An 18,543-nucleotide genomic window follows, 5' to 3' on the forward strand; every position below is an offset into this window, starting at 1 on the left:
TGACAAGTGCTCATATAATATTTATTTATTAATCAGTCTAACCCTTTAATGCACCAGTTTGAACAAAAGAACTTAGTATTAAATATGTATTTCATTAATTCAGGTCCAATTATCAAATAGATTTGTAACTACAGACGAATTTTTATTCAATTCTATTACTAGCTACCACAGTCTGAGGGTTATCTATAAGCAATGAAACTTACTTGGAATATATGCATGCATATCCATAGGCAGTTTGAATTAAAGAACCCTTCAGAAATTTAATACCTCATGAAGGTTAGTCTGTGTCATATAGAAAGTTTAGTTTAGAAACAGAATTTCTACTTTTCAGAAATATACCGTTACAAAGTGGAAATTTCATTAACCTAACAGCAAATTTACACCAGGTTAGTGTTTCAGCAAAAGAAGTTCCTTGCAAAGTCAAAAGTTAACTGTATTAAAAGTTACACAAATTCAAGAATGTGCTTGTAATTTATATATAAAAAGTGACAACATAAGATCTGAATTTCAGTGATCTTAACACGTTTTCAAAGTCCATAGTTGAATCCACCTATTCCTGCCTTAAACTATTACTTGAACTGACACATGCTTACACTTTTAAGATTTGCATCAAATCATTCACAAGTCTACCACTGCTGCCCATCTTTAACGGTCTATGCTGGTATGCGGGTTGCAGCTTCCTCTTCCGCATCAGCTCTGTTGGCATTTATTTCTGCCAGCGTTCGACCAAATCGAGTCCACTCATCGCTGCGAGGAACGGCAATTTGCTGTTGACAAAGATAACATTATTTAAACCTACCAGTACATACAAACTGAGCTCATTATGAACAGCAGTATTTGTAAGAGGTTCTGATAGAACAGCTTACCTTTATTTAGCATAACTTTTAAAGTAGTCTAAACATCAGAAGCCCTAACTAATAAAAGCAGAATTTGCAAGTCCTGTATTTATGCAGTGATACTATTACAAGCTTGCACGATACGCTTCTGAGAGACTACCTCCAAAGAGGAACAGTAATGCAATGTCTGCATCCAATCAGTCACGTACTACTGCAATACACATACTTCCAATAGCAACATCTTCCCTACAGAACCAAGCCAAGACTTCTTCATTTCATTTTTTTTTGTTCAATACTTCTCAAGCCACGGTCAGAATTCACAAAAAACTGATAGAAAGAACATAAGATTCCTGCAAACAACACTGTTAATGGTTTCATCTTATTTTGCCAGCCTTACAATAACATTTTTACTTTTTGACTGTGTAGCTGACAGATGGCATGCTAAGAAAGGCAACGAAGCTGGTGAAGGGTTGAGAAAACCAGTCTTATGAGGAGCAGCTGAGGGAACTGGGATTGTTGAAAAGGAAGCTCACGGGAGACCTTATCACACTGCACTATTACCTTTAAGGAGGCTATAGCGAGGTGGGGGGTCAGGCTCTTCTCCCAGGCACCAAGTGATAAGGGGAAATAGCCTCAAGTTGCGCCGGGGAGGTTTAGGTTGGATATTAGGAGAAATTTATTTACTGAAAGAGTTACGTGGCATTGGAATAGGCTGCCCAGGCAAGCAGTTGAGTCACCATCCCTGGAGGCCTTCAAGAAATGTGTACATTTAGAACTTAGTAGGATGGTTTAGTGGTGGACGTTAGTACTAGGTTAAAGGTTGAACCAGATCTTAGAAGTCTTTTCCAACCTGAATAACTCTGTGATTTTAAATCAAGCTAGAATACTTGAAATAGACATCTAAAGGAAAAAATAATTTAATAATAAAAATTAAGCTTTATTCCTCTAAACCAGAGGAGGGGGGAACTTAAAAGGAAGTTGTAAAATACAAGTCAAAAAAGCTTGAGTGTTCTGTAACATACTTTGCACAATACATGGTATACATACCTCTCCCACATCATATATAACTATTTGTCCCTCTGAATCACCTACAGCAATCTCTCTCCCAGAGTGTGTCCATCTCACACGGTTCAGAGCGGGATTGCCCTCCACAGTAATGCTCGCAGTTGGCACCTGTATCCATTTAAAACACATTGCTAAAAATGCACGAGGATTTCTTAAGTTACACATTACAGAACATACCTTATCCCTCAGTGATTTATCAAACAAAGTACCTGATACTTCAATTTAGGCAGAGTTTGTAGGTCTCAATTTACTCTCGGCAGCCATAAGCTATCACTAGTGTTATGACCAAAACAACACATCTTCTGTCTCTTGGCATGATCAAAAGGCACATCTGCACTCCTGCCATGAGACAGGAGGCACATGCCTTTTAGCCCTCTGATAGGCATGCATTAATCAGACAGCAAGGAGGAGCCCTGGGAACTCAGGAAAGACTTACGGATAGAGGGCTGGCAGGTCAAATCCAGCCCAGAGGCTAGAAACGGGCAACTCTAGTTTAAAAACATAGGCTGGCATGTGCTGCTTCTTCTACAGAACTGTTCTTTCTTCTGTGTGCAGTTTTAAGACAGTAAAATTTCAGAGAGCTGAGTATCTGTAAGATTTTTCCTCTCAACTACCTCCAACAAGTTTAAGTCTCAGAAAAGGTTTATACTATAGGTAAGTATACACCTTACATCAGCAATCCCAAATGTTCAATCCTCTAAGTTTAGAAACAAATTGCAATTTCACTGCAGTATTACTGTGGCAATAACAATATGGCAATAAGAACAATGGTGGTGTATAGGTGGCAGGCTTGTTCATACTGTTAAACTGCAGGCTGCCAAGGCCGTATTGAGGGAGGTCTAAAAATTCACTTTCACAACATGGATTGGTATTAAGCCAACAGATGTTTTATGTTCATGTTACTGTTAAAACAATTTAATTACTGTTGCTATTCATTATGAGCAGTCATTTAAGTTACTACCCTGTAATCAAAGAATAATATTTATTAAGCAGCAACTACTGGAATTACAGAATATTTAAGAACAACAACAAAAATGCTATGGTGAACTCTGGACACTTTTTTCCAAAGCGTACAACTTCCTGCTATATTTGACTGTTAACCTCACTCTCCCTCACCTCAGTGTCATTGTTGAGATTCCACAGGTCAAGCCTGCCCATCCCATCCACACAGGCAAACAAGGCAGGGTGAGTTGGAGACCACATAACATCATAAACATAGTCTGAGTTGTCTTCAAATGAGTAGAGAGGTTTGTTATTCTGAAAAAAGCAGATGTAACGCAATACCCAAAGTCAGCATTTCAAATTCAAAAGCTAACAAGGAAGGCAAAATACAGAACTTCTCAACAACATTATGAGAAATAACTAAAAAGCGATTCACATTTTAAACTTACTTTAAAAAGAAAAATACCACAATGTAACAGCAAAAAAAGTAATTCTGGCAATAGGAATGCCAATTCTGAGCCTCTACATGCAGTTTAATTGACATGAGTTTTGGTGCTGTCCTCTAGTCCTCCACAAAATCGTAACAAAACGTTTGCAGTACACATAATATGAAGAAACTGAATTTACATGATTTGCATGATTATATTGTAATCATTGATAATAAAGGGCAAAAGGTTAAACAGAATGGATCAAAACTACACAAATAATACACAATCTGAAAGCAATGACATCTTCAAGTCATTAACTAGTTTTGTTTATCAGCTGTCTTCTCTTTGTAGGAAACTGAAAAACAAGCACCAGGAATCAACTAGACTGCTGCTATGGACCTCGAGGGCTTCACACAATTTGCCTTCAGTTCACTGAAGTTTCTTAAGTAGCTTACATTATAGCACCACCTTGTGTCAAGGATTATGAAGAGAACCACCAAACTATTTATTTCAGTTACCTTAGTTGTCCAAAGCTTTACCGTCCAGTCAAAAGAAGAAGTGACAAAGAGATGCGAGAAGTCTACAGGTCCAACTGCTGCATGGCAATGAATACCTGTGATTGGTCCCTGGTGTCCTTCAAACATCTCACTGATTCCAGCTTTGCTGTTTTAGAATATATAAAAAAAGGTTAATTTCTCTGGAAACCATCTATCTGCAGACAGAGATAGCACTGAAATATAGTTTAAATTTAGCACCAAGAAGATTTTGCCACTTTGTATGGATGTTACCCCATTGCAAAGGCTTCATCTCAACAGGCTCACAGAAGACCAGGCTTGAATATGGACCTTAATTCCAACATCTCTTTTCTGCTATCCTTAAGTGCTAAAATTTACCACAGGGAGCAGAGACTCATTCAGCAGGTACCAATCCACTCATTTAACTACACCGTTCTCCAAGCAATAGCTAAAATTTTGAATCATACGAAAGAACAAAATCCAAGCCTCAGGAAGGAGCAGAAAACTCCCACTGACTTAAAACAGAAGATGCATGTACTTTGTGGACACACATTAGGGTTCAGACATAAAACAGTAACAATATATTCCTAATAGTCTCCTATCAGAAGCAATGAAAAAGGAGGGAGGGAGGAGAGATGGGAAGAATGTTACAGAGAAGTGATACAATTTCAGTTATTCTGGAACCAAAAATCTGTGCAGCAAGGGTGATGTGTATTTGAGATGAAACCTGGAAACTCAATTATATTTAAGAAAGCAATTGATAAGATACAGTCAGACAATTTCAAAATAGATTGAACAGCAGGAGAAAAGCTAGCCAATTTAAGATTTGTGCGTGATGTTACTGTACAATTATCTGCAGAACCGATATAAAGTTTGGAATGTTCTGCTACAATTCAAATGAATAAAACCTCAGTGACCTGTGCTGCCCCCATCACTGCAAACAACTCCTAGCCAATGAAGAGAGCATAGTACCAATTCAATATTCAAACTCCTTCTGTTTTTAATGAAGCTCCTACTTGGAAAACAGAATGCACTGGAATTCATACACAGCTACTTTGAACCCCATCAAGACTGACGACTAAGCATGCACTATGAATATATTAGCAGTGTAAAACATACAGGGACTGATCCTTTCACTGTTTTTAATTCCTTTGAATAATTAAAAACTTTTATTCACCTGCCATGGCGGCATGCAGTGTAGACTGAACCTTCTTCACTTCCAACAACAAAGTTGTTGACATCTCCAATGGGGAAGGACATGCAAGTAACAGCCACAGCCTTGGACTGTTTGTGAACCAGCTCCATGCTATCCTGCAGTGAAAGTATTTTTAAAAGTATTTTACTGATAAGAAACGGAGTATTATCACTTACAAGGTTATTTAGATTTCTCAATAGTAAGTATTTTTTGTGTTTTGCTTATATAGAATTGGGCAGAAATGAGCAATTTTTTTCTTGTGTTAGTGGCAAATACAATTTTAACAACATCGCATGGGGCAGAAGAGGTCTTTTATCAAATGCCTACCAAGCTACCTTAAGAATAATTACGTATTGTGAAAATGTTTATTAATACTTTATTAGAGACGTTATGTTTTTTACAAAATAACTATCTGGAATAGATACTATACATACCAAAAGTTATCTTACCTGTGGCTGGGAAAGCATGTCTAAACTCCAAGAGCATATCTTCCCATCGGTTGAGATACTGATCAGGTTATGAGCATTCTGGGTCCCAACAACATTTACACAGTACACTGGGTGCTAAGAATGTAAAATACCATCAGAAAAAGGAATTTCCAAGTCTCAACCAATTCTGTTACAGTTAATATACTGTAAAATATACAGTTTCATTTAGTGAAAGAGAAACAGTTGATCACAGTATGGTACAGAGAATACTTCCCTATAAAACAAATAGCAGTTTTTCTGGCACTTTCATTTTTATGAATAGCCCTGTTCTACGGTGATAGCACTGGAAAAACATGGACATAAACATTTAAGCATTATAAATCAAGTGCACTGGACAGTTTCCTAGAGGTTAAATACATCTCAACAGGGAACAGTCCTTGTAGATATTTCACCCCCTACCGTGTGAGCAGCAGCTGAAAGCGGAGTTCTCTGCACTGGGGTTCTCTTATTGCTGCGATTATCCCATAGCACTATTTGGCCTGAGTATGTGCCACCAACCACCAAATTGGGATGAAATTTTGCAAATGTAGCTGACATCACTGCTGACTGAAAGGAAAAAACAACCAAAATACACAAATAACTATCATTCACTGACATTAAATCTAAAACCAAAAGAAAATGTGACCAAATATCAGAATAAGTTCTATGCCTAGATCTGATACACTGTTTCAGTGTTCCATCGCATCGGGATTCAAAACCCTTTGTGAACGCCAATAAGCTTTTAGTTTTAATTTGCATTCTGAAAATGAAGTTTTCCTCCTCTGTTTTTCCCAAATGTATGCATTTGTATTTCCTCCTAGCATGGTTTGTTAGAAAGGGAAGGTCCAGTACTGCACAAGACTTTAATAATATTTACCACATTCTGTGGTCATTTTCTTTGAGAACGTACAAATCTGTCTCAACACAATACAGCTACTTTTGCAATCTGGGCTTTGACAGTAATCTGACAACACGGGATTACATTTTGATTTAACTATGTAATTTTTCAGAATTATGACATTTTGAAAATTATGTGGCTATTCCAGGCTTTGCACAATGAAAGAGACTTGCATATTTTTATTTTTTTTAAATCTTTCATAAAACTACTGAGAAACCTCCATCTGCCTTTTTCACTTGCAGCATATGTTTCTCGTTTTCATCCTTACTCCATCTCCTCAGGCCATCTTCATTTTATTCAGTAAACTACGCTCTAGCAGTACACAACTCTGCTCAGTCTCCTTACATACAAACCTTCTTTGTGGTTCAACCATTACACAAGAAGGTTTTTTGGGTTTTCAAATAAATTAAAATAAATTAAAATAAGAAAATGAGCTCTCAAGCAAGACTGAACTCTGAACGATGTCAGAAATTCTGGAACAGAAGAATGTTTCTAAACTAAAGTCTCTAGCTATCAACATCTGTTTGCAAATACATGTGGTTAAAGTGAATGCCAGCCCAATGAAATCATTACATTGACAAGCACAAGGAAGGTACTTGTCCAGGCTCATCAGCATAAAATCTTTAGCCTCCTGAGACAGAATCATACCTGGCAGTGAAAGACATACTCTGGGGTAGTTTTCTTGTACTTCATATTCCACACAAGCGCCACTCCATCAGGCTCATGAGGTGCATCCTCATTGTTGTTGTAAGAGGCTACAAGTAATTCTGGGTACTGAAAAATACGTGAGAAAGATTCAAAATAAGCAAGATGATTAACTAATGGTCCAGACAATCCTAGAATCTTTGTTTTGTGATGCCAAAACATGGTTAAAAGAAAAACAAGACTGAAAATCATTTACATCATCCCTGTGAGAAACAGTGTCAGTTAAAACAGCATTTATTACAGATTTAGCTTATAAAACAGTATTAACATACTAATTAAGTTCTTGGTTTTTTAAAATCATATCTTGCTTTTAAATGTGAAACCCAATACTTTTAAGTGAGCTTTGTTTTCTGAAGCTAACACCTCTACATAGCTCATAAAACAGAAACAATTATGCTGAAGATTTTTTCTTTATAGTACAAAGATGTTGCTACTTTTTACAAAACATTGACGTTTGCAAACTACGGAGGATGTAAGAACTGTTCTAAGGAACACACTTAGAAATACAGCCTATATTAATTATACTTAAAGAAGGGTCAAGTGGACAGAGCTAGAAGAACTTACAAAGATGACTGCTTATTATAAGCACTTTTTACCTGAGACGACCAGTCCAAACAACTGACAACACGATGCTTTGACCAACGTTCATCAAAAAACTGCCTGTTTAAGGACAGCTTTGCTCCTGCTTGAATCTCTCTGTAAAGGCAATTAGAAGGTATTAATCTCTGACCATTTTTAGAGTTACAAATATTGCACATTCACACTAAAGCATTCAATGTTCATGTTACCCTTCTTTGTCTTCTAAGTCTCTTCCGCTGTAGTCAAAGAAAATATTGATTTGCTCAGAAAGGGCTCTTTCAACAATCCTTGTAGAGTGGTCAAAGAAACTTAAAAATTCTTCAGAATGCAAAATTTGTTGTTTTTCTTCCTCCGTAAGCTCATGAGGGGCAGCTGGAAAAGGATTACACACAGTTTCTGTAATGCATACTTCCACAAATTTATTTTTTTTTTGGGGGGGGGGGGGGGGGGGGGGGGGAGATGGGGGGAGCAGCAGTATTCATCATGATTCTGGAACAATTGTTTCCTAACATCCATACAATAACTAAGTGCTACTATGAGGTAAACTGTACCTTCCTCCTCCTCCTCCTTTTTTAATGTTTTTTCTTCCTCAGGTTCAACTAATGGCTTTGGTGCAACCACATCATCTTCATCTTCCTCATCTAAGAAGAAAAAGTACGGTGAGACTGTCACTGGTTTTAAAGAGGTACAGTAACATTCTGTAGGAATCTCAAAGATATAAAATGGTATAATTTAGCTTAAAATGGTTGTATTTATAGTGTAGTTCCCAGAACAATGTTATCTTAAACCAAAGATCATTGCAATGCTGTCTACACCTGGATTTTAGTTGCAGTAAATTATGTATCTGTATAAACTGAAAAAGAGGGATTCTTTACAATTTCTTACGCAAAGTGGAAAACTCTCTAATAAGCATTTATGATTCCACACAAAACCACGTGGTAGATGTATGTTCTGTGTAACATACTGACACATTAATGCTGCAGAATAAAGAAAAATCACGTCTGAAATAGTCTACAGAGCAGCTGCTTACTTGTGATCTGAAACCATCAGAGTCTAATGGGTCTTCACGTGGCATGAAGATGGCTTACATTAGCTTTCAGGTTGCTATTCTGAGACGCAAATTTTGCTAAAGATAATAGCAGGGAGATTACATTTTTTCTGTCATTCTAAATGCAAGTCTCATTATCTGCATCATGTTTGGCAATGAGAACTTTACAGCAAAATGTGTTTTCCCTAACTGCAATGAGTAACATAAAATGTTAATGTTCAGGAATACTGACAAGGTTTACAGCACTTTCTGCATTTGTACACTTTATTCTTTTAATATTGTAAACCAGAAAATAACTTTAAATTACTTGGTGTTGTGGAATAAGCATTTCCTGGCTTTTCTTCATCCACTTGCTCATACAAGCTTCTGAAAAGCTATTTTTATTGGTTAAACAGCTATGTCATCTGTCAATAAGGGAATGGCAGCAGGAGTCTACTACACACCTCATCACAAGTGACGAGACAGTTTTCAGCAGGGACTAGGCTTGTTTGTTGCAGCCATCTCTCTGACCCGTGTTCAGCTACCTAACGACAACAAAAAAAGTCCACATGCACACACACACAAAAAGAGGGGAAAAAAAAGCGTGGTCAAGGGATGGGAACCAGCTGCCAAGCCATGGTCCCAGCAGCCAGGCCAGCTGACTAGATAGCAACAACCAGATGGTACTGCTAGGATTGTCTCTCAGCTATGAGGTGGCAATGGGATGGCACAACATTTTTCTGCCTGACTGCCTCCAATCATGTCTTTCCCCAATGGCAAGCCTGTGCAATTACCAGCACTCCAGGAGGTCTACAGACAAGCCTTTACCCTGCAAACAAAATACAGCTTGTAGGCCATACCAGCTGCCAAACCACACACATAGTGATAGGTTTAAAGAGGTCTGAAAATCTTTCTAACTCCATAGTATAGGCAATAAAAATATAACTGTACCTGCAGGAAAGAAAGCTTGAAATGACACTGTATAATGCACACAATAATACAAACTCCAACTTAATCAAAATGATAATGACGTATGCCAATCCTACATTACTTGAAATTGAGCGATTTTTACGTTCTGACAAGTTTACAGAACTAGGATAAATGGCATGAATGATTTCAATATATGCTCATACTTTTGAACCAAATGGTGAAGGTTAAAATCTTTCCTTTCAAGGGCCTCAATCAGCCACAAAGGAAAACAGTAATCACTGTCTTTTCAGCCAGCCCAACCGCATTTGTCAGCCCTTTCTCCGTCAATGCAGCCAGAGCAATCAACCTGCCAAACATTCAGAATGGAAAAACAATCTGAAAATACAGGGTATAATGCACCTGCCAGTGAAAATGGCCATTTCAAGAAAAGCTAGTGATCTCAGTGACCCTGCTGAGGAGGCGGTGGTGCAAAGGGGAAAGAACGCGTAAAAGAATTCTTAGTGATCTCCACTCTCTTGCACATTGACACTTCCTTACAAAGCATGCCAATTACAGCTTTTGTGCTACTTAAAAAAAATGAAAGCTTTTTTGGGCAAAATAATCACGCAGAGAAACAGAAAGACACTGCTCCTTTTTAGATGGATTCACATGTACAGTGGACTAGTAATCTGAAAACCGTATAAATTCTAGCAATTCTAAAGCACGGAATTCTTAATGTCAAATCACTATAGGTGTGAACGCTAATTAATTAAAAAAATGTAATATGAGTTAACAGACATGATTTTGAGAACAACAAATACAGGACCACATGTTCACAATATAGTCACTTGGACAAAAATCCCCCTCTCACTCTCCCTGCCAATCAATAATGCAGATTTAAATGACACCTTAAATTCAGATATTTGGTTTGGGGTCACCCGGGATACATTATTCTAGCTTTGAAAGTCCCAAATTAGAAATTTCAACCCAACCCCCCTGCTAGCCACACTACACTGATTCTAAGTACCATTTTCAGTGACAGGAGTCAAATTCTTGTCAAATGCAGATGGTCAACCCCTTAGTGCTAAGTGACCTTCTAATCTACATATTTTATTCAAAAGATCATATAGTTGATTGCTCATGCCTTTTAATGTTTGAAACATAAATGGCATATATTATACAGAGATCTAAATTCCTTCATAGTACTTTCACTGCATACAGCCAGCTGATATTACTGCATTTAAATGCAGGATACAGCACTTATTTTAATATTCTCAAAGTATCAGACTTGAAATTGAACATGTCATCTCACTGTGATTTATCTGTAACTACATAAATCTAAAACCTTCTCTTTAAAGAAAGAAGTCACATGCAAACTTTCTTATTAAGGGATTGGGGGGGGGGGGGGGGGGAACGACAGGGGGCGGCAGCAGCAGCAAGTTCTTGATCTCATTATCCAATACCAGGATGTTTTCTCACAGACATTTACAAAAGGCAGCATGAAGCTGTTGGACAATATATGAGAAGTTTTTAATTACTTCTTCTCACATATCTTGAATTTATAAAATTATAGTTCAGGTACAGGTATTTGCAGAGAATTGGTAAAAACAGTAATTATTACCCAGCAAACACTGGAAGACTGTACAGAATTCCTGAAAAAGTTGCACAACTGTACGTCAAAGATGCACTTGTTTCATTGGCGTACTGTATTTAATGTCAGCTATGTAAGTGTGGAAATTTTAAAGGCACTGGTTAACTTCATCCTTGTTATTCATTAATAACTACCTACTGATGCTTTATGCTACTTCAATTGTCAGTATACCACATACAACTCCTCAATTAAAAAAAAAAAACACGGTTGCTGAGACCTAGAAAAGTCATAGGGCTCTAAAGACCAGAAATGGGACTCTGTCACATCAACATATTGATGAATATTCATCATAAGATGCTAAACAATTAACTCCATGTTTTCTTCTGACAGGGGAGCAGGGGATCTTGGTTTATAAACAGCCATTTTCACAATGACAAATTTCTTGTCAATGAATGTTAAAAACAGGTTTAATGAACCACAGAATTTTGACTTTGAATTAACATCAGATGTTATGTTAACATGTGATGTATTCTGGCAAGATTGAAAGAAAAGCAGTACTATATACTAGGCTGCACCCAGCAATAACACTACAGAGTGAAAGTTCCAGTTGTCTGAGTAATCTGTTGCTGCAGAGTAGGTTAATCAAAGTTAAATCATCTGTGAAATGGGTGGCTTTTGTTAAGCAGAATGTGTCTTCGTATCAAGTTTTCCCCATCTATATTTCGCCGTACATTTAAGGCATGTACAGGGTAAAACATGAATATATAAGGCTCCATTATTTCTTGTCACAATATTAAAATGTAAAAGTGCTACACTCACCATAAACAAGCATCCAAGAGGCCAATTTTATACCCTAAAATGCTATTAGTCTGCTTAAGTCAGGACAAAAGGACAAAATTAAAAGGACAAAGTGCTTAATATTCTCATTCTATGTCTTGGAGACTTTACCAGACAATAACTCCTCAAAGAGGGGAGCTAATGCAGCAATACTGCCTGCAGTTAGTTGTGATTGCGTATGTGCAGTATTCTACAGATGCACTAAATAACAAATAGCCTGTTAGCCCAGGAAAAGCCTTAACTGCGACAGTTGGGCAGAGCTGTATTCACCTATATGCCTATCTGTCTTTGGATTAATCACTTTCAGGACCTGTAATATTACATCTGGCTGTTATTGGCTGTACTGGTGACTATATTCTTTCTATGCAAATTTCAACATTATGTCAGCGAATCACAAAGGAAGATACCAAACAGTACAGTAGAGAGCAGCGTAGCTCGAACTATAGATAAGACAAAATGTAGCACTGATGATTACAGTACTGTACATGGGGGCCAACACAGAGCCTGCAGAATATGAAGAAGTAATCCAGAGTTCACACATGAATTGCATCTCTGCTGCTGAAACTGCTTCTACCACTGCCTGCTAGAAAGAAATGAGGGTATGAAGGGAACACAATTTCCAGTATATTTTCTAAGAGTAGATCTAGAAGTCTGCTGCCTGATACAGCATGCCAAATAGAGGCCAAACGATAATCCTAATAACCAGTTGACCACACTAACTAAAAACAACGTCCACCAAAATTGAACAATGAGGGAAGTGGGCAGCAGCGCTGTACACAGCACCATGAGAAGTGGGAAATTGATTTAGATAGCAGAAATGGGGATGACAGAATGAAGATGCTGGGGAATGGAGCTGCCTAAAACCAGGATGTTCATGTTATGATGGTGACAAAGATTATTGAAGTGGTAGTAATGGCACAGAGACATAGATGTTTAAGCTTATTAGTTACAAAATACGGGAGGATAGCACTAAGTATGGCACAACACTTAACAAAATTAATCTCCATGGTCCCTAAACCAAAAAAAAAAAAAAGGTCATTGGTACTGTGTCACAGAATGGCAAAAACAGAAATGTGCCAGGAAGATGAGAAAAAATGAGCATCTCTGCTATTTTCCTAGGAACAATGAACCATTCCATGATTACATTTCAGTTCCTTTACAAAACAAATACAGCTGCTACAGAAACAGTAGGATGAGAAGATTAAGAATATTGAAAAATCTGGAGAAAGAAGTCCAAAATGTGAAAAAAATGAAAGACTGAAATGAGACATTTAGGTGTTCATCAAAGCAAGAAGCTCAAGAGCACTAAGGTCTCCACCCTGACACCATTTCTTACTGTATTTCTCCTCTACGTCCTTAGTGACTTACTTGTATACACTGAACCCAGATGAAAAAGCAGCTACGGGTTGCAGCCATTGTATGAGGAAACCATAAAACAAATACTGCAGATTTACCATCTAAGTCTACTTTGGATATCTTCCTATAAGAACTATGAAACATGTTTAACAACTTCAATTTGGGGAAATTTATTATTCTGTACTGTACAGAATACAGTGAATGACTTCCTGTGACACAATACTTCCTACTCTAAAGGCAACTAAATCTCTAATCACAGATGGAAACTGATTTTTAGGAGGTATACTGATTTTATTCTCTTACAATGCTATAAAAAGAATCAATTTTCCCAAGACAAACACTGAGGTCACAATAAGTCAGCCTGTTGGTACTTCAATTCTTTGCATAGAGAGGCAACGTTGCCACTAGCACTGAGGTAACATTCTAGCTCCAGCATCAAGGGCCATATGCACACTGGTCATGCGTTCACGCCAGGTGGAGAGGAACGATCACTGGCTCAAACCAGCTGCAGCTGAGAAGCCTATTGAGAAGATAGAGGGGAGAGCTACTTCATATTTAATATTACCTGGGACAGTGCAGTATGTCTGCACTACACGGAAGCATGATCATGTAAACTTAGTCTACCTCCCTTCTCAAACTAGAAGAAGCATTTTCCTGTTTTAGATTTTTGAACAACTGAATGCTGTCCTTTCTGTCAACTTCTGAGAGGTCTGACCTCCACCTTTTTAAACCAGAACCATTGGGGTGAAAGGTATTCATAACCTGAATTTAACTTTGCTACACTGAACCCAAAATGGACATCTTCAAAGGCTAACTTTAAGTTGAAGGCATGAAGTCCCCCCTGTGTAACAGTCACTTTACTTGTGTTGCCACAAATATTTCCATGGCAATTAGCAACTCTTTCAGTTTAAAGCTAGTTTTCCCCAACTTCCTATCTGTCTCAACAGACAATTAGTTTTAGCTTGAACATTTCTCGGTTCAGGTCAAAATATAACACAAAACCAAGATACAATCATTAACATAGGTTCTCTCCAGTTCATTTTATAAAAAGGTGTGGACAGTGGATCTAACCTAGCTGAGATGTCAACTTAAATTGTGAACATAGGGCTTAATTATCAATGTATATAGACAGTCTTAAGACAGACCTTAAAAAGATCCTTTACAATGAAATGATGAGCAAGCATCTTCAAGTGACTTCTGTGAAGCACATATATATAAAACTAAAGAGTGTACAGAAAACAGTATTGTTTTTAAGGTGGAATGGATCATGAGACAGTATCTCTACTATCAGATAAACACAGAAGTACAGGTGAGCCATCTTTCCAACTCCCCCACAGTAAACGTCAACTACAGCCTATCCACTTAGGGTGAAACTAAGATCATACAATGCCAGGCAATTTCTGCTGACAGTGAGGAGCACAAGTAAAACTCTTTGAGCACACAAACTATGAACTAAGTCTTCAGATACCACAGTGAACCTGACAGAGGGAAGGAAAAAAACCTGAGGGATTAGAGAATGGAAAAGCTGAGAATAGGGGAGAAAAAAAAGGTAAGCATACAAAGCCTTCGAGTAAGTTGTGTGTGGGTTCTTAAGTGTCATAAATGCAAAATATATCCCACTTTCATTTCCCAGTTGTCAGCTACTTAAGCAACTTGGTGTCTAAGTGTCGGAGTACGAAACTGCCATGTATTATTAACAGAGCAATGTTACTGTTAAACAAGATGCAGAATGACAACAAGCAATGACTCTAAGCAAGACATGTATGTGTTTGATAGAACTTGTATCAATTATCTCACAAATCAACCTTCATTCTACCACATTAAGTTTCAAGATCACAAGTGTTAGCTCTAATACAGTCAGTCATCATTACTGCAATAAAAGAAAAATAACTTAGGTTGTAATAAGTTAACCATTCACCTTCCTTTGGCTGAGTCATAACCGGTGTTTGCGTCTCCTTTGTATATGTAACAATTTCTCGAGGAGGAAAGTCAACTTGTGTAATTTTGGCCATTCCAAGTTTAACAGGTCCACGTCTATATGAAATGAATAGAAACATTAGAAAAAATAGTTAGCTTTATAAATTACTTCATATTTTGACTAGAATAATACTCATGACATCATGTCACAGCTTTGTCAAACTTAAGCCAGATGGAAATTTAATCCTGAAGAAGTCACAAAATTATGATTATTATTATTTAAAATCAATAGCTATTTCTACATGTAAGACAAAAATAAAGACATGCAAATATATACAGATATCTAATTATATGATGTCATTTTAAAGCTTTGTTTTTGCAGTTGCCTAGGGTACTGCTACATATATGAAATACCCATATTTTCATTGAACTGATCTGCTCATGTGACTATTTGTATTTGTTTTAGGACTTCAAAACTTAAACAGCTTAGTTACCCTGAATGTAAAAGCATTTCCTAGTCCACTTAACCGTGCTGCTCTTTTTTATCTACCTCTAGGATGCTATTTAGAACTCAGAACTGCAAGTCTGGTCTGAAACTCACACATTGACAAGTGATTTATCCATACTACATTACTCCAGTATATAATACTGGAAACCTCTGAGCTTTCTGACTTGAGCTTATGAAAGATGCTATAAACACAGATACAGCCAGTATCAAATTATAATGCAAAAATATATTTCCAAAAACCACACAATATTAATTCAGTCTCTGTAACATCCTGCAAAAGCTAATCGATCATCATATGTACTGTAGTAATTATGTGAAGATCCAACAACAATTTAGTTATACGAAGTGTAATTTCTTATTTATGACCCCTCTCCTAAGATGAAAGAAAAAAAAGCAATCTCCTTTCGAAGTTTTCGGTGGACAGAATCATAACTCATATAGAACGATATGGGTTTTATTAAGTGATTATAATGAGCTACAGCTCAATATAAACATTTGTCATTCATGTATATTATGAGAAAAGATGGGACTCATTCTGTCTATTTTTAAAATGTCTGTCTCTAAGCTTTTTATTTTAAAGAAATTACTTTAAAGTTTGTCTTGCCAAAGAAAGACTCAAAGAAAAACATTAATAAAGTAAGCTCTTATTAGAGATAAGCACATTATTTATATTAAATAAGATCAAAACTTCCCATTACAAGCCAACTGCACTGTATCTTGGGACACTGAACTTCTTTAACTCACCGAACAGTCTCTTAACAGTAACTTGATGTCTTAAAGAATAAATTAGTTCTTATACTTATTATCCAGAAGTATATGAAAGAGGGAATATAAGAAATCTATGCAATACCCCAGATCGGAATCAGAGTGGAGCTGAAGAACTGATGGATCAGTATCCCAATGCAGCGTCCTGATACCACAGGTTGAACAATCATGCAGCATTAGCAAAAAAGGCCAGAGATTAGTGAAGCAAATACACACTATGAAATGCTAGAGTTACAGTAAGCTTAAAAGTTATTTCATTGTTCACAAGAAATGAGGCAACATAATATCAGTTAAGGGAAATTCAGCAAATATTCAGTGCAATACTATATGCAGTAAATACAAAAGTTAAAAAAGCAAACACAGAATTCGGAGCTATTAGAAAAGAATTAAAATCTTTTGAAGATTGAAAGTTAAAGACCTGCAAACAAATGCAGCCTTTATGAGAGGCTAATAAAAATATTTTAAATAGTGACAAGAACCACTAAAAACTTTCCTTTTTAAATCTGTTCAGATTTGTTCATGTCATATGAAGACAGATTTGTTAATGTAATGCAATATTGCCCAGAGCAGTAAATATGTGGAGGAAATTGTCATATTGGTAAAGGAAATGAGTCAACACATAAACCTTTTGGTAGAGGGGCAAAAATGCATTTCCACTGGGAAAGAGAACTGCTAGAGTTTCCAAAATGTGACATTGCAGTAATTACGGGTTAAGCACTGCCTTGGGCTTCTAAGCGTCATCTGATTTAGAGCCAACTCCATTTAAGATACTTAAATCTCGTAGAACTAGAGGACTTTATATTAATAACACATTTCAAAGTCATGTGGAATAATGAACAGAATTGATCAAGTCACTTTCATATCAGAAGAAATATGAAGTGGGAACTAGATCTTCCCTCTCCTATTATCTTAAACCCTCATACCTTCTCCACAGATTTCCATTTAGTCTACCGCCTGCTATCAGGCTTACGCAAAGTTTTTAAAACAAGTATACAAGAGAGATTAACAGATGAACATGCATCTGAAGTTTTCAGATATTTTTTAAAATGTTTTGTAGCAAATGGAAAATCGTTTATTGACTTATCATATTTAAATAATAAATTCTTCATTTTTTCAATTTTCATCCTAAACACAGCAATGTTCTTATAAAGCAAGTACGGAATTCCAAAACAAAGATGATCACCAAAACTTACAGGCAATGTGATGAAAACTCACAGCTACGAGTGTGCCATTCATTACTTTGTTCTTATAGAAACTATACATTATAAGAATAATGAATTTTACTTAAAAATTACAAATCTACTGTCCCAGTGTTATTATTTAGCAAATCATCCTGCGTAGCTGATAATGCATCCATAACCATAGCTTAATACCTGAATCTCTAAAACCTTGACATATCTTCTGTGCATCAAAAAATACCCTATTTTACCATTCATTATTTTGAGTGTGCCTATTCTTTATGTCTCTGCTATTTTTCTTGGCTAAGTAGATTTAAGCCTGAAGTTTATTTTGGTGCCTGAGATTTCAGGCTGGATATTGTTCATACAGAAATTCAATCTTGCCATGCACATGAAAAAGAAAACAAAGCAAAACCAAACCACCACCTCCTAAACCTTCATGTTACTTCAGCAAAGGAGGACTTATCTATAGATTTAAATGCTCCATCACCACAAACACTTTGCCAACTTCTTCTGTCCCACTTAAGAGGAACTTAGGCAATATACATTTAAAAGGCTCCAACTTCTGTGCTTACTTAAGACCTAGTCCTTACTGAGGTTGCCCTCCTGCTTTCAAAGTTCTTTTTTTGATTTTTCTTTTTAAAATATTAAAATAGCAATACTCTGCCTTTTAAACTAGTTAAAAAATCAACATGCACTACAGTACTTACTGTTAAATTCTTCTCAGAGACATTCTTTAAAAAAAAAGTGACATTCTGAGATAAAACTCACCCATAACATATGTATCACAATCATATAAAATACTGTTCCTTTTGTTTTCCAGAA

General features: G+C 36.7%; 1 protein-coding gene across 7 annotated transcripts in view; it reads right to left on the reverse strand.

Moving 5' to 3' along the window:
• DYNC1I2 (dynein cytoplasmic 1 intermediate chain 2) overlaps positions 1–18,543 on the reverse strand; it is a 27,869-nt gene continuing 9,326 nt past the window's right edge. For 5 of the 7 annotated variants that reach the window (XM_048061546.2, XM_048061547.2, XM_066999496.1 and 2 more), the window contains 13 exons: positions 16,626–16,685; positions 15,269–15,384; positions 8,182–8,271; positions 7,840–8,002; positions 7,648–7,747; positions 6,995–7,120; positions 5,869–6,015; positions 5,431–5,544; positions 4,964–5,097; positions 3,790–3,934; positions 3,018–3,158; positions 1,884–2,009; positions 1–767 (listed from right to left, as the gene is read on the reverse strand). In XM_048061546.2, coding sequence (XP_047917503.1) covers positions 654–767; positions 1,884–2,009; positions 3,018–3,158; positions 3,790–3,934; positions 4,964–5,097; positions 5,431–5,544; positions 5,869–6,015; positions 6,995–7,120; positions 7,648–7,747; positions 7,840–8,002; positions 8,182–8,271; positions 15,269–15,384; positions 16,626–16,685 — 1,576 coding nt within the window. In that variant the 3' untranslated portion in view covers positions 1–653. The remainder of the gene's footprint in view (positions 768–1,883; positions 2,010–3,017; positions 3,159–3,789; positions 3,935–4,963; positions 5,098–5,430; positions 5,545–5,868; positions 6,016–6,994; positions 7,121–7,647; positions 7,748–7,839; positions 8,003–8,181; positions 8,272–15,268; positions 15,385–16,625; positions 16,686–18,543) is intronic. The other 2 variants (XM_048061552.2, XM_066999497.1) reach the window with 1 other exon arrangement.

The sequence above is a fragment of the Anser cygnoides genome, chromosome 6, assembly GCF_040182565.1.
Source record: "Anser cygnoides isolate HZ-2024a breed goose chromosome 6, Taihu_goose_T2T_genome, whole genome shotgun sequence".
Classification (NCBI taxonomy): Eukaryota; Metazoa; Chordata; class Aves; order Anseriformes; family Anatidae; genus Anser; species Anser cygnoides.